The sequence below is a fragment of the Canis lupus genome, chromosome 2 (genome assembly GCF_011100685.1).
Source record: "Canis lupus familiaris isolate Mischka breed German Shepherd chromosome 2, alternate assembly UU_Cfam_GSD_1.0, whole genome shotgun sequence".
Classification (NCBI taxonomy): Eukaryota; Metazoa; Chordata; class Mammalia; order Carnivora; family Canidae; genus Canis; species Canis lupus.
Genome location: NC_049223.1, coordinates 83,912,123 through 83,938,863, shown reverse-complemented (window position 1 = coordinate 83,938,863; position 26,741 = coordinate 83,912,123). Strand labels below are relative to the sequence as shown.

The 26,741-nt window shown below is 56.7% G+C and overlaps 3 protein-coding genes across 25 annotated transcripts in view; 2 read left to right on the top strand and 1 right to left on the bottom strand.

The window, feature by feature from the left end:
• The window catches only part of C2H1orf167 (chromosome 2 C1orf167 homolog), a 31,268-nt gene extending 26,044 nt beyond the window's left edge, over positions 1-5,224 (top strand). For 8 of the 20 annotated variants that reach the window (XM_038531993.1, XM_038531990.1, XM_038531994.1 and 5 more), the window contains exons 15-20: positions 18-162; positions 612-1,001; positions 1,519-1,738; positions 3,292-3,554; positions 4,261-4,371; positions 4,885-5,224. In XM_038531993.1, coding sequence (XP_038387921.1) covers positions 18-162; positions 612-1,001; positions 1,519-1,738; positions 3,292-3,554; positions 4,261-4,264 — 1,022 coding nt within the window. In that variant the 3' untranslated portion in view covers positions 4,265-4,371; positions 4,885-5,224. Of the gene's footprint in view, positions 1-17; positions 163-611; positions 1,002-1,172; positions 3,104-3,291; positions 3,555-4,260; positions 4,372-4,884 lie in introns of those variants that run through there. The other 12 variants (XM_038531997.1, XM_038532005.1, XM_038531995.1 and 9 more) reach the window with 12 other exon arrangements.
• A 310-nt stretch (positions 5,225-5,534) lies between these two features.
• Positions 5,535-18,530, bottom strand: MTHFR (methylenetetrahydrofolate reductase). The gene is given in 13 exon segments (XM_038532012.1): positions 5,535-6,517; positions 6,763-6,786; positions 6,788-6,883; positions 7,676-7,777; positions 8,717-8,899; positions 9,171-9,351; positions 9,564-9,698; positions 9,978-10,228; positions 10,923-11,116; positions 13,527-13,637; positions 14,391-14,629; positions 16,190-16,441; positions 18,474-18,530. Coding segments are annotated over 12 exon segments (1,971 nt in total). The 5' UTR covers positions 16,429-16,441; positions 18,474-18,530; the 3' UTR covers positions 5,535-6,301.
• The window catches only part of CLCN6 (chloride voltage-gated channel 6), a 34,862-nt gene continuing 25,189 nt past the window's right edge, over positions 17,069-26,741 (top strand). For 3 of the 4 annotated variants that reach the window (XR_005356192.1, XM_038532011.1, XM_038532009.1), the window contains exons 1-4: positions 18,761-18,904; positions 19,695-19,754; positions 25,997-26,062; positions 26,421-26,486. Coding sequence is in view for 3 of the 4 variants with exons in the window: in XM_038532011.1 (XP_038387939.1) it covers positions 18,818-18,904; positions 19,695-19,754; positions 25,997-26,062; positions 26,421-26,486 (279 nt within the window). In the remaining variant the exon portion in view is untranslated. Of the gene's footprint in view, positions 17,303-17,553; positions 17,870-18,760; positions 18,905-19,694; positions 19,755-25,996; positions 26,063-26,420; positions 26,487-26,741 lie in introns of those variants that run through there. The other variant, XM_038532010.1, reaches the window with a different exon arrangement.

Below are 26,741 nucleotides of genomic sequence, written 5' to 3'. Positions count from 1 at the left end.
CATCTCTCTGGCCACAGGGCAGCAGTTCCTGCATGGAAAGTACCAGAGGTGGGTGCAGGTCCACCGCCAGAGCTTGAGGAGGTCGATGTTCCAGCGCTGGCGGCGGGCAGCAGCTCGTCGGAGACGCCCAGGGGCCCCGCCGGAGCAGCTTCTACTGCACAGGTGGGTGGGCCTGGGGGTAGGGGGGTGAGGGTCATCCCCAATCTGAAAAAAGCAGAGAGAGAGCCCAGGGGACCTCAGGACGGAGCCCCAGGGCCATGACCGCCGACCTTCCATGACCTGCTTCGTTGGAGTGGTGGGGGTGGCAATCCTTCAACCCCACCTGGTGCCCTGGGGAGCCCTGCGCCTCCGACTCCTGGGCCGACCTCCGGCCCCAGACTGGGCTTGCGAGGGGAGACCAGGCCGGCCGCCCCTGCCGAGGCCCGCAGAGCCAGCGCCTGGACCCGATACACACCGGCTCGGGCGTTCTCCATGCGGGTCATGCATTCTTCAGGGGGGCGTGTGTGCCAAGCCACGTAGAACCTATGGTACTCTGCAGGGGATTTGCGGGTGCGATTTTGAAGAAATGTGACTTTTGCATCTGAGGCCCCTCCTCTGTCCCTGTTTTGCAGCCACTCCCCGGCCTGGTGTGCAGTCATGAGAGACACAGGGGCACTCCCAACCACAGGAGCCTTTCGGGGTGGCCCGGGAGAGGCCCGCGGGGCGGCGTGGGCCGTGTGGCAGGGTGCCCGAGCAGCCGAAGCCTGGGCACGGGAGCGGCGTGTGGCCCGGGCCTCCGTGGGCCGCTGGAGGAAGCGCGTGCAGGAGCGCTGGGCAGACAGACAGCTCTGGAGGGCCCAGGCCCAGCAGGCCTTTGCGGCGTGGCGCACGGCTCTGGGCCAGCGCTGCAGGGTCCGCCAGCTGGCAGAAGAGAGAGCCACCCTGTGCCAGGCACCGCACACACGGGAGTCCCGCCTGCACCGGGGCAGCCGAGCCCAGGCCGCCCGGAAGCTGAGCGCCAGGTGGGTGCCCGTGGCCCGAGGGCAGCCCCACTGTGCCCCCAGCTGAGGCTGCTTCTGAGGCCTTGAGCTCTCGCTGGCTGGTGCCGGGGCTCAGGAGGCTGGGGTCAAAGGGGCGCGATCCCAGGCCCTGCAGCTGGTCCCAGGGCCACATTCCAGACCTGCACTTTCCAGCAGTGCGACTCCTCTCTGAGCAAGTCTCTAGAGGCCAGAGGACGATGAGAGGCCTGCCTTACAGAGATGAGGCCTGCGAGCACTCAGCTTGGGGGTCAGACACACGGCAGATGCGCCGTAAACTGTCCTGGCGAGGGAGGGCGAGGCCAAGAATGGCAGCAGGACCGCACACCGTCTGTCCCCTCAACAGGATGCTTGTCCCCCTGGCGTGATGTGCTGCTGCTCCTGGGCCTGTTCTCACCAGATTCCCCAGAGGAGGGATGGGGGCAGGAGCGCAGGGGCAGCCAGGCAGGGCTCCCGAGAGCCCAGCACAGATGCGGGCTCCTCCCTCCCTCCCTCCTCCCAGGGGCCTGGGGGCCTGGGCCCAGGCGGCAGTGAAGGGCCGTATCCAGCGAGCCGCCGTCACCCAGTTCCCCCAGGCTGGGTCCAGAGGCCTCCTGTGGACCCACAGGGCCCTGCACTTGGAGCCGCAGGCAGAGACCCAGGAGGCCCTTGCGGGGGACCCAGGGGTAGCCAACGAGGGGTGCCTCCCAGCGCTGCCGGACACTCCAGCCCCGCGGAAGCAGGTGAGGCAGCCTAGGTCGGGTGCCAGGTCCCCAAATGACCCGAGGGTGGGTGGCCTCAGAATCAGCTTGCCTAGGCTGATGGTGGCAAGTGGCTGGACACTCATCCGTGGGGCCCAGTGGCCTCGAGGGCAGCCTAGGACAGCCTGCTGGCTCTGGAGGACTGCCATCCCTGGGCCCATCAGCAAACACGTACTGAGCACTACTGAGTGCCAGCACAGCACAGGTCTGCCACGGAGATGAGTGCTGGGGTCATAGGCTACTAGGGCAACAGACAACCTGAACTCATATAGGAGTCCTGGTGCAGCCTAGGGGCAGGCCCAGGGGGCAGGAGCAGCTGCTTGCCAAGTCCTTTTTATTCCTTATTGGAAAAATTAAATATGCTCACCACAGGAACATTGGGAAATATAATGGAAGGTTTCTTTCGTAACCCCGTCTCCCCAAAGACAACCACCCGCCGCCGCTCTCTGGACCACAAGCAGTTAGTTCTGGGGCGCCTGCCTGGCTGACCCAGTCGGTGGAGCATGTTAACTCTTGCTCTCGGGGTTGTGAGCTCGAGCCCCACACTGGGTGTGGAGAGTACTTAAAAGTAAAAATCTTTTTAAAAGAAGAAGAAGAAGAAGAAAAAAAAAAGCAGCAGCAGTTAGTTTTGACACCCGCAAATGGTGACAAGAGCTTGGTGGCAAACAGGGCTGAGGCCACAACGAAAGCCAGGCACAAGAAGGGACACCGCAGAGCAGTGTAGCGACCGTCCTTGGGGGACACGCAGCCCCGGAGTTACTGGCAGGCCACGCGGTGTTCCTGAGGATGAGCTGGAATCACTCAGAATCCTGTTTCCGAATGTGAGGAGGCATAGAGTAGTAGATTCTAGAACGGCTCTAAGAAAAAAGAGGACATTGTGTTTTGGTGTTTTGGTCTCATTTATTGAGAGTCGGGGTGCACGCATGCACACGCGTGCGCCCGGGCGGGAGGCGCAGAGAGCGAGGCAGGAATCCCAAGCCGCCTCGGGCCTGGGCACAGAGCCCAGCGCGGGGCGCGATCCCACAACCCCGACACCGCGACCTGAGCCCAAACGGAGAGTCGGACGCGTCACAGGCTGAGCCACCCCGGCGCCCTGCGTTGTTGTTGTTGTTTTTAATGGAAGTGCAAGGGACGAGCTCGGGCCGTTTGCAGAACCCACATACTCGCACACGGGGCCCGGCAACGGCCGATTCCGGGGGCTCGGCATTTTACTCCCAGGTCTGTGTCGTGAGACAAGTTCACTTTTGGGGTCTGTTTAAGGATGTTAGCGTCGCATCATCAGCCGAGGCAGGCGGGCTCCCGGGCGCTGGGGGGGTCGAGGCCCGCTGACCCGCTGCAGGCCCCACGCGCGGCAGGTGCACGCGCACCCGCACCCGCACCCGCACCGGCCGGCGGCGGCCTCGTCGGGGCAGCGGGGCAGCGGGGGCAGCGGGGGCAGCGGGGCCGCGGCCGTGGGGGCGGGGCCGAGGCGGGGCGGCGGGGCGGGGAGGCGGGGAGGCGGGCCCGGGCTCAGGCAACCGCCCGCTGCTCCCCAGACCCCCCGCCTCGGCACGCGGTGCGGCCCCGCCCGGAGCATCGGCGGACGGGAGCGGACACCGGCGACCCGCGCGCGGAGTAAGGAGACCGACCCCGGCCCCGGCCCCGGCCCGCCGTCCTCTGCACTGGGCTCTGTCACCCTCTCTCCAGGCGGCGGCGACCAGCCCCCGGCCCGCCGGGCCCTCCGCGGAGGGCGGCCCGCAGGACCCCCAGCGGCCTCGGGCTCCCAGGTCCTGGGCGACGCCGCGGGGAGGCGGCTGGGGTAAGCGCGGCTGCGCGTGCGCGTGCGCGGGCCGGCGGGGGCGGGGCCTGCTGGGGGCGGGGCCTGAGCCAGGGCGGAGCTCTAACCGGGCCAGGTCGAGGCGGGGGCGGGGCCTGCTGGGGCGGGGCCTGCTGGGGGCGGAGCTCTAACCGGGCCGGGGGCGGGGCCCTAACCGGGCCAGGTCGAGGCGGGGGCGGGGCCGTCTCCGGCCCGCGCTCCTTCCCGGAGGATCCGGGGATCCCTGGCTCCGGCCCTCCTCCGGGGCCTGGGGGTCCTGACGCTCTCGGCTATCGGGGTGCACGCCGGGGCCTCCCCCCGCCAGGAGGAAATACGGGCAGCGCTGGCGCCACGAGGCGTTGCTTCGCCGGCTCCAGGGCTCGGAGCGGGCCAGGCGCCTGGCAGCGACATGGCAGCGCTGGGTAGATGCTCAGGGCGGGGAGCGGCTGGCACGGACGCTGGTGAGTGGGGGCAGCTCCTCTCGTCCTCAGCCCTAACCCCAAGGAATGAGGTCTCTCAAAGCACCTTGGTCTCTGTATGGACCAAGTCTGAAAACTTGGGGTCGGGCCCAGGCATCTGCATGAACACACCTCAGGGGACGCCACCCCCCACCCCCCACCCCCGCCCGGGCCCCTTCACAGCCCCTCCGTCCTGAGGCTGCAGAGGGGCGGGGGGCAGCAGTGGGCCCGCTCACCACCCGCCCCCACAGCTGAGGCGGTGGCACCTGAAGTGGGCCTGGCGTGTGTGGCGGCGGCGGGTCCTGCAGCTGCGGGTGGCTCAGCGATTACAGCAACAAGAAGGTGGCTGGGTCCTTTCCCAGGTACGGAGGGTGTCCCCCTCTCCTACCCCCACCCCCGCAGCAGCTCTTCCCAAACCAGCACCAGACCTGGTCATATCTGAGCTGGGGGCCCTCCCTGTCACCACCCCCAGGGCCCCTCCATTTTCAGGGGAAGGGGGCAGGCCCATTACAGAAAACACCGCTTGGATCCTGATTTAGCTGGTGATCACGTGCTCAGCCCAGTCCTACCTGGCCACTTGGTGTGGGAACGAGGCTTGGCTACAGCACGGCTACCACTCACACTAGCCCATGGGTGCAAGTCCCTGAGTGCCCCCTCCCTTATCTGCCCCACTCTGGGCATAGCTTCCCAGGTCCGGATCTGTTCTGAGCCTGTGCATCTGGCCTGGGGCAGAGCCGGCTGGCTGGCTGGGGTGGACGGAGGGGTCTCCTCTTCCCTCTGGGCACAGGAGGAGCTGGGCACAGGTGTTGGCCTGGCAAATACAGTGGGCCCAGGAGGGAGCCAAATAGCCTTTCCTTCCTCCTCCCTGATTCCAGGCCTTTGAGAAGTGGTGCCAGCACCTGGCAGCCAGGGGCCAGAAGAGAGGGGCCACCAGCAGCCTGATAACCGCAGGCCTCAGGAGCCCTGGGAGCAGCTGCAAGATGCCCGAGCCCATGTGTGCGGTGGACTTGGGGCGGAGCAGGGGACCCAGCTGCAGCTGTGACTTGTTCTCATGGAAAGAAAAACAACACTGAGCCCAGCCTCCCGAAGGAGGAAACCATGCCCCACCCGTCTGGGGAGTGCAGGCTCAGGCCACCAGGCACTCATCGCACAGCCTGGTGACAGGGGACTGCTCTCTGAGCTCTGAAGGACAATAAAACACCCTCCTTACTCCTAGCTGCTTCCCTTGCTCCGTCTCTTCTAAATACTGCCCCCCGCGCCCCCCTTGGTCACCCTGGGGAGAAGTGAAGAGGGTACACCCGCGCCTGCGCCTGCCTCTTCTGCCATCAGGCTGCTCCTTGGACAGCTACCCCCCACCCCCCCACCTGCTGAGCTAGCGAAGAGCAGCAGGCAGGGAGGCTCAAGGGCTGACTCCCAGGGAGCAGCGCCAGGCAGAGCGTCAGGAACAGGGTGAGCACAGGGGAGGACGCGGCTGGTACTAAGAGGTCCCACCTAATAAGAAAAAATAAGCCCAAAGAAAGAAGTCCTGCTCAGAGGAGTCTTATCTTGGCCCTGACAGGAACAGGCAGGGAATCCGTCCGTGGCTGGGGGCTTGGGGGCGGGGGGGGGGGGAAGGTATAAAGGCTCAGAGGCCTTCATCCTCTCTGGGGCACCTTCCCTCCTGAGCCACCGGAATACAGAAACTGTTCCTGCGAAGAGCAGCACGGTAGGAAGGTGAAAGCCCAGCTGGCTCTCGGGCAGATGGGGCGGGGATTTCTCGCGCTGACGGGCTTCAGCCGAGGCCTGTCCGGAGGCCCGGCCCGCGGCCTGTGCAAGCAGGTGGGCAGGACAGCGCTCTGCCCCTCCAGTCACAGGTAGAAAGGCCGGCGGCCCCCGCCTCGGAGGCCAGCGGGCGGCCCTTCGTGACGGCGTGTGCACCGGGAGCACAAGGCCACCGGCAGCCCCAGGCCAGCATCTCCCCGGGGCTGCTCTGGTTCCAGGGCCCAGTGGGCAACACCCCGCCTCTCCCCCTCGCGGAGGACGCTGTTCTACCCGCGTGGTCCTCGCCAGCAGGGAGAGGCTCCTCACCGAAGAGCACAGGTCTCGGCGGAGCAAGGACACCAGGCTCCCGTGTGGGGCCGACTCCGGTCCGGCCCGAGCCCGGAAGCCTCACACGGTCTAGCTGCTGTCACATGAGGAGTGGAGGCCAGGGCTCGGGAGAAATGGAGGGGAGGGGTCCCCCAGAAAACCAGGACTGGGGAGAAGGAAGGCAGGACACGGGTGGCCTCGAGCCAAGGACACCGGGGTGCGGGCTCATACGGCCTCTGCCTCTCGCTCTGGTGAGGGCCCCTTGAGAAGTTCAAACGTGTCTTCCACCACTTGCCACAGGCAGTTGTCCAGCGGAAACTCATTGTCCACCAGGTTGACCAGGAAGTAGTTGTCGTGGATGTACTGGATGATCATGCGGGACGGGGACTCCTCCTCATACAGCTTGCCCCACTGCTCGATCCACAGGGCGAAGGCTTCATCCTGCCCCCGAGCAGACACGCAGGCAAGGTGAACGGGGCTGCCCTTGGGGCAGGGCTCCATGCTCAGCGCCCCAGGGCCTCCCCGCTGCTCAGCAGGCCATTTCCAGGAATAGAACAAGGCGAGCTGCCAAAGCTGCCTCCCATCCTCCACCGCAGGAATCCACCCGGAGTCCAGTCAGGGCCCAGCCAGGAAGGCGGAGCCACCGGCCCCGGGGTGGCCCCGACGACACCTTCCCGCCCCCTTACCTTCCAGAACATGAAGCTGACAGGGGTCTACCACCGTAGGCTGGATGATCTCCCGCCCCGGGAAGATGCCCCAAGTGACCGCATTGGGCTGCAGCTCAGGCGCATTGGTGATGTTTTCACCCTGAGGGCAGGAGGGGGTCAGAGCACACCTGGGCGCTGCCACTGCAGCCCCCTCACTGTCTGGACCCGCTCACCAGCTTCAGTTGCCCTCCTCGCTCTGCAGCTCCGTGAAAGCCCAGGGGCTGCCCATTTCCTTCCTCCCCCATGTGCCCCAAGCTCCACACCCCCCACGCCTGCTGGCTCCTGCTGGCTGCCCTCGGGTCTGCCCAGCCAGGCCTCTCTCTGCCACTCAGCCTGCCGCAGGGCCTCTGATTCCAGTCCTCCCTGGCGCTCTTTCCCCACCGCCATCCACCGCCTAGTCACCACTGCTGGGAAAGGCTCCCTCTCGCCTTCAGGGGAAAACCCAGACGCCCAGCAGGACAGTCAATCCCAAGTCAGCCTTCCTCTGAACCCACTCGGCATGTCCCCACAGGCCGTGCAGACAATGCATTCACACACCCCTGCTCTTTCCCTGTGACGCCCTCTGTCCTCAAAGATTCCAGCCACAGAGGACCCCTCAAGCCTTCCCTGGCCTCCCAGGTTAGACGTCCCGTCCCTGGGTCCCCAGCATCCTCTAACGAACCTTACTGTTGAGAGTGCAACTGGATTGGTAATTACCCGCTGACTGGGCCCCCTCACTACACTGGGGGCTCTGAGCCGGGGCAGGGGCCTGGCTCTGGGTACGTGTACCCATTTCCACCACGCTGGCCAGGGCCAGGTGTTCAGCGCCGACTGAGGAGAGCAGGACACGCGGTGCCTGCGGCCTGGGACCCTGGGCCACGGAGCGCCGTCTAAGCCCCGGGAGCCGGCCTACCTTCACGTCCACGATGTGGTAATTAACCCGGAGCTCATACTTCTTCAGCACCTGCAGAAGCGCCCCCACCGTCTCGCGGGAAGTGAAGAACTCCAAGTAGGCCTGTGGGACAAGGACAGGCACCGCCCCATCAACCCCAGTCCCTGAACGCCCGGACCCTAGACCCTTGCCCTCCGACCGTCCCGGGGAGGCGCCCCGCAGACAAGCATGGCAGGACTTGACACACTGGGACTGGTGTGGCCACGTGGATAGATCAGGAGCTCAGAGCGGGCGAATACAAGCAGAGGGGAGGGAGCAGCTATGTGAGGTTTCTGTCTGGACAGGCCTGAGGGACACCTGTGCCACCCTTCCAACCAGGGAAGGCTCCTGGGAGAAGCCCCTTTGGAAGCCGGACAGGGAGGCCCCGTTTGGTAAGTGGAGACCCGGGAGAGAGGCCTGACACATCCCATCCTCCCCACTCGCTGGAGGCCAACACGGACACCAAGGGCTTCTCGGGGCAGCAACTGCCTGTCAGGGAGTAGGCTGCGTTAAACTGCAGGGGGAGCGCACTGATCCCCGTTTCACAGATGTGGAAACTAAGTTCAGAGAGGCTGAGCAACTTGGCTGTGCTGAAGGTAAGCAGCAGAGCTGGTCCTCAAAGCCAGGCCTTTCAAACTCAAGCCCACAGGCTGCGATTCTAGAATGTAATCTTAACTCTAGCAGCCCCAGGAGAAAGGTGCCAACTCAGGACACCAGTAACGGCTCCAGTAGGTGAATGCTTCCTGCGTTCCTCCCACCTGCTAAGCATGTGCTTTGTCATGTTTTGGCCCCAGAACAGGATGTGACCTAAACTCATTTTACAGAAGAGCCAGCTGAAGCTCAGAGCGGGCAAGCGACCTGCATCCCCAGGGCTGCGGGACTCAAAGCGTGGGCTCCTGGCCGCTCTGATCTTCTGCCCCTTAGAATGAAGAGACCCCAGGGAGGAAGGCTTCTCTGTCCCCATCTCTAGGGAACCCCTGGGTGCCGGTGGAGGTGGGGCAGCCCTGTGGGTCCCTGCCGCACCTTCTGGAAGACATAGCCCCCGCTGGGGCCCCAGCCCACGATGGGGTCAGAGGATGGTTTCCCGTTGATGTTGGGCTGGGAGTTGATGGTGAGGATGCCCTGCCGGTTCACTCGCAGCAGCTCCTCCTTCATCAGGCTGGTCTCGGCCGCCAAGGGCTCGTCATTCCAGGGCAGGCAAGTCACCTGGGAGAGAGGACAGGCTGAAGCTGCGATCACACAGGGCATCCTAGGCTCCTCCCTCTCGAGGGCTCTGCCTACAACTACGTCAGCCCTTCTAGGCACCCTAGGTGGGATCTTCCCAGCTCACCCTTCCCTCTGTCGAGGTGTCACATTCAAGCAGAAGGAGGGGAGGCCTGAGTGAGCAGGAGCACTGAGAGCCACGGCCCTGAGGTCGGGCCCACAGGGAGAAAGGGCAGGGGAGTATAACCGAGGAGCCCACCCCAGCATCACTCACCTTGTAGCCGTGCTGGTTGGGCTCTCCCGAGAGGTAGCGAGCAAAGACTTCAAAGACACTTTCTTCACTGGTCAGCTCCTCCCCCCACATCTTCAGTAGCTCCTCCCTCGGGGACTTGCTCTTCAGGTAGAAGAGGTAGTAGTCCTTCAGCTCCCCGAAGGCTGGAGAGGAGGAGTTGCCCCTGGCAGAGGAGGTGCCCAGAGGGCAAGGCACACTCCTGACCTGGGGCTCCTGACAGAGGGACGGTTGCACCCACCCACTTAGGGGACATTCCTGTGAATCCTATCCCAGGCTGCTCCCCAAAAAGCACATAAATAAGCAGGCAAACTCCCTCCGTCTCCACCCCAAGCAACAGAATACCCTTGCAACGGGCTGCCACCAGCAGGTGCTCACCAGCGGCCATTGGGGAACTCATCCCACTCTTGTGTACGGTAGATGTAACTCTTTGGTCTGGAGGCCCAGAAAATGGGGCGTACATCTTCCTCCCTGCGCTTGGGGTGGGCACTGACAGCCCAGGGTAGGGGACGCCTGGGTGAGAATGGAGACAGGATGAGTAAGGGATTAGCTAGAGGAAGCAGGAGGAGTGGGGACACCACTCAGCCTGAGTTCTCTGATTAGACTCTCTGCATGGAGTTCCCACTGAGACAGAACGCAAGTGTACTGCTAGCCACGGCAGACATCTGTCTGTACCACCGTGGTGGCCAGCACTGCTACGGCGTGCTTGTTCTATGACCTCTTTTTGACTTCTCCGCCCATCTCACTTTCCTCTGTGCCTCCTGGGCCCAAATCCAGGACCACTGGCCTTACCTGGGGTCCTCGATCCACATGCCCAGGCGCTTCAGCACCTCTGTGGTGGCCATCTCGCGGTTGAGGGTGTAGAAGTGGAGGCCTGGCACCAAGCCACTGGTCAGAAGCTCCTGGCACAGGCTCACAGCCTGCTCGATGCCATAGTTACGGATCGCAGCATCATTGTCTTTGATTGGCTCAATCACATCTTTGATCTGCTGCGGTACCTCCAGCTTGGACAGTTTCACGAGCTGCCGAAGGGAGTGGTAGCCCTGTACGAGACACGGGGGGCTGTGGGGTGCCACCTCCCAGCCCATCTCTCCCCTGAAATACTTACCGCCCTTTCCATCCCCACCACGCCTCCAGGCCAACTGCAGTCTCACAGAGTGACTTGGGAAAGTCAGTCTAGATTGTAGGAGGACCCTCGCCTTGTCCTGCTGCTTCCCCTCCACAGAGTACAGCAGCTGCCACAGCATTCCTGCCCTTCCGCCCCTCGGTGTGTTTACTGATAACCTGGTGAGCATCAAGGCCAGTGGTTCCCAAGGTGCACTGATCGTCAGCACCAACTGTAAAACCTAAGAAGTGATGTGTAAGCTCCCAGGCCTCACCTCAGACCTATTAAATCAGAACCTCTAGACAGGGGATCTGGAAATCTAACTTTCAAAAAGCTTTTTCAAACAATTTTGATAACAGTCAAGTTTAGGAAACATGGATTTAACCAAGATTTAAAATGAGAGCCATAATCCCTTTTAGTGACAGTTGTCAGCAAGCCCAACACACACTGCTGCTGTTTGGGGGGGGGGGGTTGGACTAAAGGTGACCAAAATGGGGTGGCACGTTTGCAAGGACTAGAGCATCTGTCTGAAGGGAAACCTACTGAGCATCAGAGATTGGCATTTCGCCCCAGGGCCCTGGCCTGCGCTGGGACGGGGGCGAGGGGGTCCACGGCCCTCCTGGGACCCTCACCTGAATAGGAAAGATTCCGGGGAGGATGGGGCAGGTTATGCCTATCTCGCTGCAAGCCTTAACAAAGTGGAAGAATGTGTCAGCCTCAAAGAAAAGCTGGGTGATGATGAAGTCGGCTCCTGCGGATACCTTCTCCTTCAAGTACTTCAGGTCGGCCTCAAAGCTCCCTGCGTCGGGGTGGCCTTTGGGGTAACCTGCCGGCAGGGATGACAGTAGGGAGAGGCTGGCTCCCACGTGCTCAAGTGAGTGACGAAGAGACCAGAAAGCTGGGGGCCAAGAGTTCTCTGCCTCGGGGGTTCTGGACTTGGCCCTTGTAATACCGCAGCACGGGCAGGCCGAGGCAGTGAGTGGCTGAGCTCACAACGATGTGCTTCTCACTCTGGACACGACCTTTGGTGAGAGGTGGCTTAGGGCCACCCGCCCAAGAGCTGGGGGCGGGGGGTGGCACCAAACTCCCCACGCTGTCCTGCCTCAGGTCCCTGGCAAGCAGCTGGGCAGATCAGGCCTGGTCACTCTGTGGCCACAGAAAAGAGAAAAATGCTGCCCTCAGCGTGGGTCGGGCGGCATCTGGGGTCCCGGGCTGGAGTCTGGGCCCCGGATTCAAAACCGGGCTCTTAATTTAACACGGAAATTACTCAGGGAGCCAAGAGACTCAGTTAGAAACCTCATTACCCAGGGGAGACCTGAAGAAAGTGGGGATGTTTCACCCGAGGGGAGAGTGGAGCGAACACCGGAACTACTTCCAAAAGCTCAGAGGTGCGTCGCGGAGGGGAAAGGGATTGACCTTCATCAGGTTCCTTCTTAGTCACAGTCTGTGTTGCTTCTGATGACAGAGGCAGGATCGGTCCCGGGGAGCTGCCTAACACTGGAAGCAGCGGCCCCACCAAGTACCAAGCTCCCGGAGCGTGCGGCACTGGCTGCGGGGTGAGCACGTGCCGGGGAGGCTGAGGACGGGGCTCCAGATCTGCCTACGTGTCGCCTCGGCTCCTAACCAGTGCCGTGAACCCCGGGGCCGCCTGCTTCCCCGAGCCTGAACTCCCGGGCAGCCGTGCTTGCAAAGGACGACAGTGGGCCTTCGTGAAGCTATGGGGGTGCGCCGGCTGCCTGGGCCTGCGCCCTGGGCAGGACCCTGAGCGGGGCTGCTGGGAGGCCAAGCTGCTTGGCTGTGATAAGGCACTTCTGTTCTGAAGAAACCCCAAGTCATCAAAAATGAATATAAAAACTCTCGTCCCAAGGGGCAGAGGGGAGGAAGGACCGAGCACCACAATTTCACTTTCAATAACGAGGCTATTTTTCCAGCAGGAGTTTCAAACACAAGGAGGCTTTAACAGCTGAACCCGTGGCTAGGAGTCCTCAACATCACCAAACAAACGTAGCATTTGCTTATAGAGTTCGCTCCATTACTGTATTTTCTGTCTCAGCCAACGTGCTGTCTCTCCACCCCAATCGCCCTGCTTGTCTGTTTTATGACAGGCCAAGCCCCAGGTCCCCCAGCAGCTGCAAGCTCACAGCTTGGCCAGTCTCCACGCACGACCACCTAGTGCCTACTGCACCTGTGCACGTTCCCCGGTTAACTGACCAAATGGCCCGAGCAAGCAGCGAACACCTGAACAGGTGGAAATGCTGGCTCTGTTCCTAATGCCTCATCGGGGCCTCCCAGACTCCCCTGAACACCCCCGTTGACTGTGAAGAGTGGACAGGTACATGGGGGCTGGGACTAAGTTCAACGCCACCACCACCAACTCCCTTCCAGGAGGCCGCGGTGCATTCAGGTCACCTTGACATGCTACTCCAGAGCGCAGCCGTGTTTGTCTTAATATAAAAATGATGTGACTTTCCCTAAAAAATCTTGAGAAAAACTGTCACACCAAGATGATGTGTCAAATTAATCCCCAGACTTCCTGCGTCCCTGGCATGTGCTGGTCTGAGGCCCAAGCTTGGTTTGAGAAGCTGAGGCCGATCCCAGCGAGTGGAGGTAAGAGGGAAGGCCACCCACGCCTTCTAGCGGGTGAACCTGGCCTCTCGGTGGTGGCCCGTGGCACTGGAGCTGAGCCGGCCCAACGCTCCCTCCGGAGAAGCTGCAACTGACACTGAGACCTGCCAACCATCTGGACCAGGGGCCGGCGGCCGGTCAGGTGGAGGGAAAAGCAGATCGGGTGTGCTGGAAGCCTGGAGCACGTGTGCAGTGGACGCAGAGCTGAGGGCCTACATGGCTCCAGACAGGAGAGGGAGGCCGGCCTTTCGGACTGCTGCCCGGCCCAGTGCCATTTCCTGATAGGGGCCCGGAAATCCCCTGGTCTCACATCTGCCATCGTAACAAATACCCCTTTTGTGTTTAAAAAAGAAGAATCGGACTGGGAAGCAGGCTGGGAGCCCGAGAAGGCAGAGGGACAGAAACGTATGGGGTGACAGCAGCCGAGCCGGGAGCAGATGACCCACGGGAACAAGGGCGCTGTACGACGCACCTCTGAGGCTCCCTCCCTGGCAGGTGGCCTGGGTTACCGGGGCCTGAACTGAACGCTGGTGGGGGCCTCCTGTGCCTCTCCAGGTGTGTCCCGCCTTCTCTTCCCTGTCCCCACGCGTGGGGAAGGCCCGGCCACTCACCTGCCACACAGATGTCAAAGTAGTCCCCAAACTCGCTTCGGATGTGCCTCACCAAGTCCGCGGCATAGCTGAAGCCTCCTTCCTCCTCTTCCCACTGGTCGCCCACGGGGTCTGCGGGGGTGGTAGAGGTCACGGTCCCTGGGTCTCACCCGCGTTCCAGATGCCCTTCTTCCTCCTTGTCCTTACCCCATACCCGGTGCCCTGGGCTCCTCAGAGACGGGGCCCTGAGCTTCTCCAAGCGTGTGCCTCCTCCTCCCAGCAGGGCACTTGGCAAGGGGTGGCCAGGCAGCGGTGGCCGTCCTGTCACACACTTACTGAGCCCCGACCCCACGGGCAACGAGCTGCCAGTCTAACCAGGGGACAGCTGCTGCTCTTCAGTTAGCCGGAGCATCTGAGATCCCTGCCCTACCCAGATCTGGGTGTGTCGCACACCCGCACCCTCCCACCCTCCCGGGAGTCCTTGCAGGGAGCACGAGGCCACAGAATCCCACCCATCCAGGTCCTCTTCCCACACTCAGGGTGCCTGATGACGGCAGGTGCCAGAGGCCGCAGAAGCTGCCTCAGCCCTGGGATCAGCGCCAGAACCATGCTCTTTGACTGGACCCAGAGCTGGGTACAGCCAGCAATCGATGAGGCCGTGTGGAGCCACCAGGCACCGGCCGCACTCCTGATGGAACTCCTCCTCGAGGTCTGGAGGTCGAGCAGTGGCTCCTGTGGGGTCCCCGCGGCACCCACCACCCACAATGCCCACTGACACTACTGGCAGCGAGGGGACCCTGAGCGTGCTCGGTGTTGGACCCTTCCAGGGGCAGAAGAGGCCTTCGAGGGAGCGAGGTCCCAGGGAGTAGAGTGCTTGCTCCACACCTCCCCTCAGCGCCAAGATGTTCTTCAGGCCCAGCCGCTTGGCCTTGTGCAGATAGCCTGTGATCTGCTCCCGGCTCTGACAGCAGCAGGTCATGTGCAGGATGGTCTCCAGGCCACAGTAGTTCACGGCGGTGCTGGCAATCATCATGGAGGACGTCTCCTTGTCTGAGCCAGGGTCCCCTGCCGGGTGCCAGGTCACATCTATGAAGAGGGGGCCACCTGCCCCCATCCGATCAAACCTGCAGGTAATTTCTTTCTGAAGAGGGGCTCCTGAGAGCACACGGCCCTTCACCACCTTCCCATGGGCCTGGGGAGTTAGGGAAACCTCACGCGCAGGTTGTAGTCAGACGACCTACGTTCACGTCCTGGCTTTGCTACTTATTAGCTGCCCGCTCTCGGGAAAGTAACTTAATGCGTCTGAGCCTCAGTTTCCTCATTTCAAACATGTGCCAGAGAACAGTACTTACTTTATAGTAATGACTCCAAAAATACTATGATAGACAGCTCCACATCTCTTAGAGCAGCGCTCGGTACACAGTGTGAGCTGCTATTACGATGATGATTTTTTTAAAGATTTTGAGAGAGTGAGCGAGAGATCGAGGTGGGGGGGCGGAGGGAGGAGAAGCAGACTCGCCACTGAGCAGGGAGCCTGATGTGGGGCTCGATCCCAGGACCCCAGGATCATGACCTCAGCTGAAGTCAGATGCTTAACCGACTGAGCCCCCTGCCCCCCCCCCCCCGAACGCTGACGATGACAATGACGACGATGATCATTGCAGAGATACCTGATGTCAACAATGCAACCCTTTTGTGAGAGAGCAGCACTGCAGCCTTTCCAAAGTGCTTGCAGTTTGTTATCTTGGGTGATAAGATATTTTGATGATCAAAGGTACAGGGAATTCTCAGAGTGGCAAGCAGAGGCTCGCCCTAGGAAGAGGAAAAAGGAGGGTCAGCAGACAGGGTACTTTCCAGCCACCCTCCCCCCCACCCCGGGGTTGTGGTGCAGCAGCCAGCAATCTCACAGAACATGGCCACAGCTCCGGAACGAGACGCAAGAGCCACAGGTGCGCACACGTGCCTGTCTGACCAGCTATAACAGGGCATTTAAACATCCTCCTGCCTTTCAACTTCAAAACCTTCAGGGTGACACACGAAAAATGCAAATGATAAAATGCATAAACTTAGGAAAGATAAAAAAAGGAACCAAGGGGGCGCCTGGGTGGCTCAGTCAGTGAAGCGTCGACTTTCGGTTCAGGTCCTGGGATCGAGCCCCACATCAGGCTCCCTGCTCAGTAGAGAGTCTGCTTCTCCTTCTCCACCCCCACGTGTTCTCTCTCTGTCATTCATTCTCTCAAATAAATCTTTAAAAAAAAAAAAAAAAGCCGGGGGGGGGGGCCACAACACATAATGTGCTAACAAAATTCATTCGACATTTTTAGATTCTGAGAGGCGTAAGTCAAATTCTTAAACTCGCTGAAAATGTGAAAATGTTCTCCAAGCTGCTGCTTTATGACTTCCTAAACCGTGTTCCTGTCCAGCCCCAAGTTCCGCCACAGAATGCAGTCTGAGAGAATCAACACTTTTAACCCGTTGAAGAGTGTGTCTAAAAACTCCAGATGCTCGCAGGGACTTTAACCGACAGCGGAGAAGCTGCAGCTCTAATGATCTACCCTGCTCTTTTCCACCCTCTCTGGCTGCCTTTTCCTCCCAGGTCAAAGGGTGGCTCTGCAGGAGAGCGGCCAATTTGCCTCCCCCGGGCCCCCTCATTCCGAGCCTGCTCCCTCACTACACCGACTCACCTCGAGATGAGGTTGACCGCTCCCTCAGCAGTCCGAGGAGGAAAGAACTCCAAGGAGAACCACCTGTCACCGGATTCCATCCTCCGCCTCATCTTCTCCCTGAGTCTCTCGTGGCGCTCAGGGTCCAGCCCCGGCGTGGAACATCTCGAACTATCCTTGGAGCTCTCGCTGCCGCTGCTGCTGCCCTCCGAGCGGGGAGTGGGACCGCCGTCCCCGTCCCCTCTGGGCTCCTTCACCATGGCCGGGCTCCTGCTGCAGAGAGTGGGGGCAGGAGCGTCAGAGGACCGGCAGCCAAGTCCCGGGGGGCAGGGTCAAGTGAGAGATGCGGCATTTCCACGCAGGAAGAGGGCGAGGGCCGGCGGGGGTTGGGTGGCAGTGCCCCCGGCCAGGGGCTCCACCTACCACAGCTGTGCCCGGTCTACGCCGCCTCACTCGAGGCTTTGCCCTCCACCGCTTCCTGGCTCCAAACCAACCAGCCCCCACCCGGCGCAGAAACACGCTCCTTGGGGCCCTGGCATCTCAGCGACAGCTACCTGATGGAGGTGGCACTGAGAACCCGACCCTGCCGGCCTCCAGAGTCCACAGTCCTAGGCGGGAGCAGCGGACTGTGGCTGGGAGAACCCCAGGTGGTGGCTGGTCCATCTCTGCCAGCTAGGTCCCCGAGTGGGTGGGTTAGAAACGAGAGGAAACTTCCCCAGCGGGTGTGTTCATCTGGGCGGAGGGAGCAGTGACTCGGGAAGAGCCCAGAGCTAGGGCTGGGGCCCTGCGCAAGGGGGCGGGGGCAAGGCTGCCCGGCCAGAGGGAGGGCTGAGGCTCCAGTTGCAGGAGCCGGATGGAAGGAGGGGGGCGTTGACAGGGGACGGCAGGACTCGCTGGGTAGGAGGCCAGCAGACGCTCGGGGTCACCGGATTCCTTCCAAAGAAGGCAGAGCTGGGCCTTGGCCCAGCCCGCACATCTCCTGTTACTCGGAACAGCTTGCACGCAGGATGGAAGGAGCGTGGGCATGACAAAGCAGCCACGTCTCTCCCGAGTTCACGCGACTCCAAGATAGACCCTGTTGTGGGTTAGAACGCGACATTGGCTGGCTTCCGCGAGTAACCAGATTCAAATTCGGTAAGGGCACGAATTCACGTCCTCCTCGGAACAAGAGCCGTCCCGTCCGCGCCTGCCTTCCAGGCTGTTTCCCTCAGGCCACGCAGGTCGCTCACAGTAACCCCCGAGACCGCAGGGCCCCCACGCCCGAAGCCCCCCGCGTGGCAGAGGGCAGGCCCACGGCACCGCCGGCCAGTCCAGTGGGGGAAAATAAGACAAAAAATAAGTTAAAAACACACTTTTACAAGTGTGCAAACACACTTCTTTCGTAGTGAAAAATCCATCGCGTGGGGACATGGGGCATCAGAGGGGCAACCAGGCCCAGTTCACTCCAACCGCCGCGGCTGAGCCGGTGTCCCCACCGCGTCTGGGGTCCTCCGCTGCCGAGACCTTGATGACCTTGATGACCTTCCCGCTGCTCCGCTGGCCCGAAACCCACGCAAGACACAAGTGCACACAACACAGACTTGCACATCCAGAGTCGAGGAGCCAAGACCAGAGCGATGACACCCGAACCAGTGGTCTTCCTCCCCAGGGATGCCCGCTTCGATCCGGGCCTCAAAGTGCAGCTTCTCCGCAGGGCTGTCGGTGAGGACGGGGAGGGCACTCGGGGCGGCCGGCCGGGTCCTCCCTGGGAGCGGGGCTGGCCCACCGTCCGCTGGAACAGAGCCCGCAGCCGGGAGGGAGCGCGACCGCCCGCGGTGCACCTGCTCCTTCGCGTCCCGCCACCTGCGTCGCCGTGGGGCTGCAGGTCTCGCGTCCTCCGGTGCCCCGAGGTCCCCGGGCCCCGGCCGCACTGCGCTCTGCAGGCAGCCCTCGCCATCCCGACCGCGGCTTCGGCCCGGCAGCCCGGCGCACACCTGCGCGCAGCCCCGCGGACACCTGCGCGCAGCCCGGCGCACACCTGCGCGGCGGGGCCACGAATCGAGTCACCGGGTCACGGGGTCGAGGTGGGGGTGCAGACGGGGCCCAGGGCCGCCTCTTCCCCGGGGCGCCCCGCTTCCAGGCCGGGGGCTGACCCCGAGGGGCCCTTCAGGGCTGAAGCCCCGGGGGTCGCACCTGCCCCCCCGTGCCCCCACCCCGAGAGCTGATGAGCCCATCCTCTGCAGGGGCGAACCGCGCTGCAGGTGGGCGGCCCCCACTTCCCGGACGTCCCTCCCTCCTGGCGACCCCACGCCTCGCCTGCACTCACCCTCCGGACGCGGGGGGCTCAGCGCGCGCGCCCGAGCGGCGGCCAGACCTGCGGGGGGCGGGGGGCGGGGCGCGGCGCAGGTGTCGGGTTGCCGCGGCGGGGGCGGGGCCAGACGGCGGGCGACCGGAAGCTCCCGCCCCAACATGGCGGCGCCCAGAGGCCTCGTTGGAAGCGGCCCCTCCACCGTCATGTGACGCGGGCCCTCGCCCCACCCGCCCGCAGCCACTCCCTGTCTCCGTCCCCAGCTCGGGGCACCACGTGACGCGGCCGGGGCCAGTCACGTGAGGCGCGCGTCTGGTGGGAGGGGGCGGCGGAGGGCTCCGCGGCGGCAGTAAAGGAGGGAGATGGCGGGGTGCAGGGGGGCCCTGTGCTGCTGCTGCAGGTGGTGCTGCTGCTGCGGCGAGCGTGAGACCCGCACCCCCGAGGAGCTGGTGAGCAGCGGGCGGAGCCGAGCTGGGAGCTGGGCGGGGGGCGGTTGCCCGGGCGGCGAGAGGCGTTGCCGGGGGGTGGGGCCCGGCCGCGCTGGGGCCCCAGGTGGCCGCGGGTGGGGCCGGGGCACCGCGTCCTCGGCTCGCGCTGCATCCGCGCCGCCTCTCGGGCCCGAGTCTGGGGTCCTTCCTCATCACCCCTCCGTGGGATGCGAGGGAGAAGCCAGGCCCGCTGCAGTGAACCCCGTCCGTGTTTTATTTCCATATGAAAGGAGTTTTGCACGAAACGAGCGTTTTCAGAATGAGCCTCTTCCCTGCACTTCGTGCTCCTCCAGCCGCTGGTCCAGCTCCCGCAGCCCTTTCTCACCTTTTCTGGGTCATTGATAATCCGGTTCTCCCTGCAAAGCACCCTGGGAAAACTTGAGTTGCTGTGACCCAGAGTTGATAGGTCCCTTCTGTTCTCAGATCCAGCACATTGTCAGGTGGAGCCTGCTTTTTTTTTTTTTTTTTTCCCCTCCTTTATCTGGCGTGGGACATGCTTGAGGTGTCCTGAAGACAAGAGTTGATTGTTTGGAGAACGTGTCCGTAGAACCAAAGAGCTCAACTGCATGACCATAGACAGCCGCCGCCATCACCCCCATCCCCCCGGTTTTTTATTTTCGAGATCTCGTTCGCATTTGATCATCGTTCCTGATGATTTGGAAATTAGCAACAGATTTCAGAAAAAAATGTCTTTCTCTTTCCGCTTTGAACCTTGTAAGTATTTAACCATTCTGTGGATCTGTTTTTCTAGACCATCCTTGGAGAAACCCAGGAGGAGGATGATGAGATCCTTCCTAGGAAAGACTATGAGGTGAGATTCTTACTTGCTGCTTTGGTTCACAAGAGCAGTAAGGGACCCGGTCACTGCAGGCCAAAGCATTAGGGTTCCAACGGGAGATGCTCTGTGATGTCTCTCCCAGGGAATGAATGGGTAAGAGGTACTTTCCCTCGAAAGGGGCTGTTTAACAAGCCCTTTTCTCATCCTGACACCCAAACAGGGTCTGGTGTCTCTATGTGCGATCGTACATCTGTGGCACCGCAACCTGGATAGGGTATGTTCACCGTTGAACTATTTGCTTTTGCAGCTGGAGACCCAGAGTCAAAGCCGCTGACAGTCTGTGCTCATAACAGATGTGGGACAGGAGACTCTCCTTCTCCTGTTTGAGAACTTAGTTTTCAGATGATTGTTTCCTGCTGAAGCAGCTTCTCTCTGAAGGGCTCTTGATTGCAAGTTCTGGTTCAAGTATGGGATTCTAGGGAGTGTGTGTTCAGTAAGGCCAGTGATGCTGGACTAAAACCAAACAAGTATGCCTTTTTAATCATTTAATCAGTTCCTGATAATGTTTCTGTGATTTTTATTATTATTATTTATTAATGAGAGACACAGAGAGAGAGAGGCAGAGACACAGGCAGAGGGAGAAGCAGGTTCCATGCAGGGATCGATGTGGGACTCGATCCCGGGTCTCCAGGATCAGGCCCTGGGCCGAAGGCAAGCGCTCAACCACTGAGCCACCCGGGCTGCCCCTGTTTCTGTGATTTTTGAGATAACGAAAACAAGCCATGATTATGATTGAGAATTCTTAGACCGTTTATGAAAAGAAGCTAGAGAAAAATCCATAACCTCACTCATTAAAAGATAACTATAAACCTTACTGAATATCCTTTTCCATGCTTACATTCCTGCTTTTTTGAAATAACAGAAGCGAGATTCAGCTACATTAACCATTTTAACATGTTTTCTTCTCAACTTGAAAACAATTTTTGTATTGCTAAATATATTTCTACGGTATCTTTTTAAATAGAGGAATACTCTTTTATTATGCTACAATTTATTTTATTTGACTTTACTATATGATGAACTAGTTTTGACCATCCTTTATTCTTTATCCCTTTTTTTTTTTTTTTTAAGATTTTTGTTTATTCATGAGAGACACAGAGAGAGGCAGAGACACAGGCAGAGGGAGAAGCAGGCCTCTTGCAGGGAGCCCGATGCAGGACTTGATCCCAGGACCCCGGGAACACACCCTGAGCCAAAGGCAGATGCTCAGCCACTGAGCCACCCAGGCATTCCCTTCTTCATCCTTAATTGCTTCTTTAAGCAATCTCAAGAAGTGTGATTAATCTTGTATGTTTAATGCTTTTCTTAAAATGTCACGTAGACTTAAAAAATTCAGTATTTTAGGGCAATAACATACTCAGGCTGATTTTCTTTTTACTATTTTATTTTTTGCTGTAAAATTTAGTGGAGCTATTAGGATTTATTAGTATAGCGTGGAATTGTTTTAAAACTTTCATTATAGTGAATTTCAAAGATGAAGAATGGACAGAATAGTATATGGAAACCCCCTGTATTCATCAGTTTCAGCAGTCATTCAACTCATGCCCAGCCTTCATCTGTCTCTCATCCCCTCCCCCTTCCCATGTTATTTTGAAGAAAGTTCTATACATGACATCATTTCACCCATAAGTAATTAAACGTGCATCTCCAGAGGATGAGGATTTTTTTTTAGCACAATACCATTTTCATACCTAAGAAATTAACAATAATGCCTTGATATTAAATATCTGATGTTCAGATTTTCCAGTTGTCTTATGTCATACAATTTTTTAGTGTCCTATAATTTTTTAATAGTTTGAATCCAGTTTGAATCCACATTGCATTCCTTTACCTTTAAAGTCATTTCTACCCCCAGCCTGGGGCTCAGACTCACAACTCCAAGGCCAAAGTTGCAGGTCCTACCAACTGAGCCCACCAGGTACCCCCTTTAAAACATTTTTAATCTTTAGATTCCGCCTTCATCATTTTTTTCCCCTTGCAATTTACTTAACAGAACAGAATTCTGGGATTTGCCAATTGTACCACCATGGTATAGTTTAATATACTACACTAATGGGAATACTTTTAAAGAATCAGAGTTAAAAAGCACGCTATCTACTGATGTATTTTCCCATATTTCTAAAATATCTGTCTCCTTACACATAGTTGAGGGGTTTACAAGAATTAGTATAAGAAGCCCCATACTGGGCTGTCACCTTACACTCCCTTGTTGAGCCCAGTGATGTCACCTTGACTGGAACTTTCTGGCAGCCTTCATCTACTCCCTGGAGCTCACCATGGCTTCTCTGCTCCATTGACCCTGCTGTTCCAAGGATCCTTCACTCCTTTTACTAAATTGTACTTATATTTGTAATGCATTTACTTGTACCTGATATGCATATCTATGTCAATTTTATGTGTTAATGTGTCATGTGAGTCATTAATATTTCTCAATTCTTCAAGTATGAGCTTCAGGACATTTGCTTTATGTAAGAGCAAATTTAGCTAGACGCTTATTCAGAAAAGTCTGCTCAGATTTTACTAGGGGTCAACTAGAAAACCCTTCTGTTAAAATCTTTCTGAAATGTGCTCTTTCTCCTTCCTGCCTTACTAAGAGTTCACTGCACCTACTTGACTGTTTCTTTGATAAGTCTGGGTTCTTACAAGATGTTAGAATTCCTGGTTTGATTCCCATTCTCATTCTAAATGGTTTGAATAACAATAACCCTCTATCTGTGGGATGGGGCTGTTAACGGTGATGTTTTCAGGCCTGTGTTGCTCAGCACCCCTCAGAACAGAGGACTTGGAATAAAAGGCCTCTCTGGGCATCTGCAATCCTGCTAGTTCAGGGCCCATTGAAGGTGCTGCTTATGAGAGCACTGAGGTCCCCTTCTTGGTTGAACTTGGGTGGCCTTTCAGCCCCACCTACCCCTATGGCCACATGCCGTTTGGCTCATAACCTTGGGCAGCAGGCCTGCGGGACACTTACACAAATTGTATTTTACAAAAAACGTTATTAGCCACCCTCCAGCCAAAGAGCAGAATACAGCAGAAACAAAAGGAAGTTAGTCCTCACATAGGAGAAGTAAGCAATATCTGGATTTGAAAACAGGTTATGGGGATCCCTGGGTGGCGCAGCGGTTTGGTGGCTGCCTTTGACCCAGGGCGCGATCCTGGAGACCCGGGATCGAATCCCATGTCGGGCTCCCGGTGCATGGAGCCTGCTTCTCCCTCTGCCTGTGTCTCTGCCTCTCTCTCTCTCTCTCTCTCTCTCTGTGTGTGAGTATCATGAATGAATGAATGAATGAATAAATAAATAAATAAATTTAAAAAAACAGGTTATGTACTCCATTGGCACATAGTTACAAAGTGTCAAATTCAGTTTTAAGAACATTATATGATTGGTACGTATTTTCAAAGTGTCAAATTCAGTTTTTGTTTTTTTTGTTTTTTTAAGATTTTATTTGTTTATTCACAAGAGGCACACAGAGAGAGGCAGAGACGCAGGCAGAGGGAGAAGCAGGCTCCACGCAGGGAGCTCAACATGGGACTCGATCCCGGGTCTCCAGGATCAGGCCCCGGGCTGAAGGTGGCACTAAACCGCTGAGCCACCGGGGCTGCCCTCAAATTCAGTTTTAAAAAAAGAATAGATTGATGTTCTGGTGTTAGGATTGTTTTCAAAATGTCCCTTTTAACAGTTTTTTTAGCTGTAGTTCATATTTTATACCATATATCCATCTAAAGTATACAGTGCAGTGGGGGTTTTTTAGTATATTTACCCTAAGCAACCACTAATCTACTTTCTGTCTCTAGAGTTTGCCTGTTCTGGACATCTTAAACATCTCTTCAATGTTTATGAAGCCGTAGCATTATTGGACAAAGCCAGCAAGCAAATAATTGACCAGTAATTTCTTTATGTATTTGATAAGAAGGATTCATATTTTTCAACCTTTTTATTTTTTTTCCCGTTCCTAGAATGTGATGTCATTTTAATAATTTAACAAGTGTATGTGGCTCAGTCCATAGAGCAAGTGACTCTTGATCTCAGAGTTATGAGTTCAAGTTCCACGTTAGATGTAGAGCTTACATTAAAAAATGTATATACAATGCCAATAATAAAAATAAAAATATGTGTATATTTTTATAAGCACAGAGGTAAAATATATGTGTGTTATGTGTATATACTGTATACCGCACCCCTGCACAGTCAAAAGTCTGCATATGACTTTGACCCCTCCAAAAGCTGAATTAATGGCCAACTGTTGACCAGAAGCCTTATTGACAACATAAACAGTCAATTATTCCATATTTTGTATTATGTGTAGTAGTCTGTATTCTTACAATGAAGTGAGTTTAGAGAAAAGAAAATCGTAAGAGAAAATACATACAGTACTGTACTGTATTCATTTAAAAAAAATTTATAAGTGAACTTGCTCAGTTCAAATCTGTTATTAAAAGCTCAACATATGGACAGTATGTTATATGTATGCAGTCACTAAATACATATATATTTTTAATCATTCATGGATGAGTCCAGTTTTCCAGCAGAAGTATTTATTACTGACTGTGGTATTTTGTTTCATAATCAGAAAAACCCCATTCTTTTAAAATATAAAAAGTACACCATGTTTGCTGTAAGAATTTCAAACAACACCCAGACGCAAATAACTCCTAAGTATCACTTCAGAGATAAGCACTGTTAACAGTTTTCCCAGATGTTTTACGTTATATGCTGACATCCAAATCATCTTAATTTTGTTTAATCAAAATAGGATCCTATTACACATTTTATTTTGCATCTGGCTTTATTTTGTATCTTTTTTTACTTATTTTTTTTAAAGATTTATTTTAGGGAGAGAGACAGAGTCTGGGGGAAGGGGAGCAGAGGGAGAAAGAATCTGCAGCAGATCCCCTGCTGAGCACAGAGCCTGACACAGGGCTCCGTCCCATGACTCTGAGACTATGACCTGAGCTAAAACCAAGAGTAAGATGCTTAACCAACTGAGCCACCCAGGCACCCCGTTTTTTTTGTTTTTTGTTTTTTGTTTTTACTTAATAGTTATATGTGTTCCACATCTATCTATGTGGACTTGTCGTAATTATTTTATTATTACATAGTCTTCCATATTCAGATGTCTGATCATTGATTTAATAAATTGCCTGTTGATGTTCCTTGGACCCTTTTACAAAAGGGATTTGGACTTTGAGTATAGATATAGATGGAATAAGTTGTCATGCATCCCACCCGTGTTTGGCTGACGGCTAGCTCCTGCATGGGAGTGCGGCCACCAGGCCAGTGTCTAGCTTGTTTGCCAGCTGATATGTAGGTAGCAACAGGTTCAGGAAGGAGAGAGCACACAGCAGACCATTTTCCTCTGTTGCCAGACTGCTGCTTCTCTTACAAAACATAGAAGAAATAAAATTAGTTCCTTTGAATTATTTCTCAAGATGTCTCTGGCACACAGGCAGATTTTTTTGCAGAGTAGCTGTGTTCTATGTTCTATGTTCTAGTTGAAGGAACCCTGCTGTAGACGTAGTTTTAGGAGCTATGCTGCATCGTGCCTCTTCCTAACATAAACTGAAAGTTGCTTTTTAAGATAGTGTCCATGTTGGTTAGTCTTGTGACTAACCACTTATTCATAGAAGCTGACTACAGAAGATACTTAGGATTAACTGATATTCTGAATTAATTTGGTTCTGGATAATTGAAACTTTTATTCCCGTAATGGGGTTGGTTGGGTAACACTGGTGGTAGCCGAAGGTCTTTTCATGTTTTATTTTTTTTCAAGATTTTATTTGTTTATTCATGAAAGACACAGAGAGAGAAAGGCAAGACACAGGCAGAGGGAGAGGCAGGCTCCAGGCAGGGAGCCTGATGTGGAACTCGATCCTGAGATCGCGGATCACGCCCTGAGCCAGGGGCAGGTGCTCAACCACTGAGCCACCCAGGGGTCACCAGTCTTTTCATGTTTTGCAGAAGCTTTAGGGCTTAGGTAATTGAAAGCTTCTCCCAAAGCATGAACTGCTGCCTGGATGTTCATGTGTGTCAAGTGCAGGCCAATGTGGCAGGTCAGAAGGTCTGGGATTGTGCATTTCTAACCAACTCGTCCCAGGTGCTGCAGGTCCACTGCCCTGCCCATCCATACTTCAAGTAACAGCAACCTAAAGTTTCAATGCTTTCTAGGTTTCCATAATTCTTCCTATCTGGTTGTGACTTTCTTCCATTTCTCTTTCAGAGTTTGGATTATGATCGTTGTATCAATGACCCTTACCTGGAAGTTTTGGAGACGATGGACAATAAGGTGAGTCCCTTACTGATCTCTTGGGACTGAATAGATCTTACCAGCAGCTTCTTTTTCCCATACACATTCTCCTGTAAATAGCCATACCCCATGGCTTTTAACCCGTTTCATGAGATAATCAGCATTTATTCCTTAGATCTTCATCCTGCCAACCAAAGTACCCACTGTCACTGCACCTGGCCCAGGCTCTTAGAGCTCATCCATTTGGCATTATAAAGCACCTGCCATCCCAGACACCATTGCTGTGTTTGCTGTCCCTGTGGAATTTAGTCTAAAACTGTTTGGCCGAGATGTGTTCCTTCCCTGCTGCCAACAAAACCGTGTAACAAGCTGAGTCTGTCTTTCCCTATGTGAACAGAAAGGTCGCAAGTATGAGGCGGTGAAGTGGATGATGGTGTTTGCCATTGGAGTCTGCACTGGGCTGGTGAGCAGAGGGCACACGGGAGGCATGATGGGTGGGTGGGGGCCTGGTGAGTCAGAGGGCAAGTCATTTGTCCTGAATAACAGGACCACCTTTTCTTTTTTTCCCTTTTTTTTTTTTTTTTTTTTTTAAGTAATAATCCTGATACTGTTTTGTATTTACCTTACTTTTGCTTTATGAAAGTGAATCATACAACACCGGTACTCCTTAAGCTCTCAAAGGCTTGGTCAGGACCTAGCTCTTATGACATAGTATGGT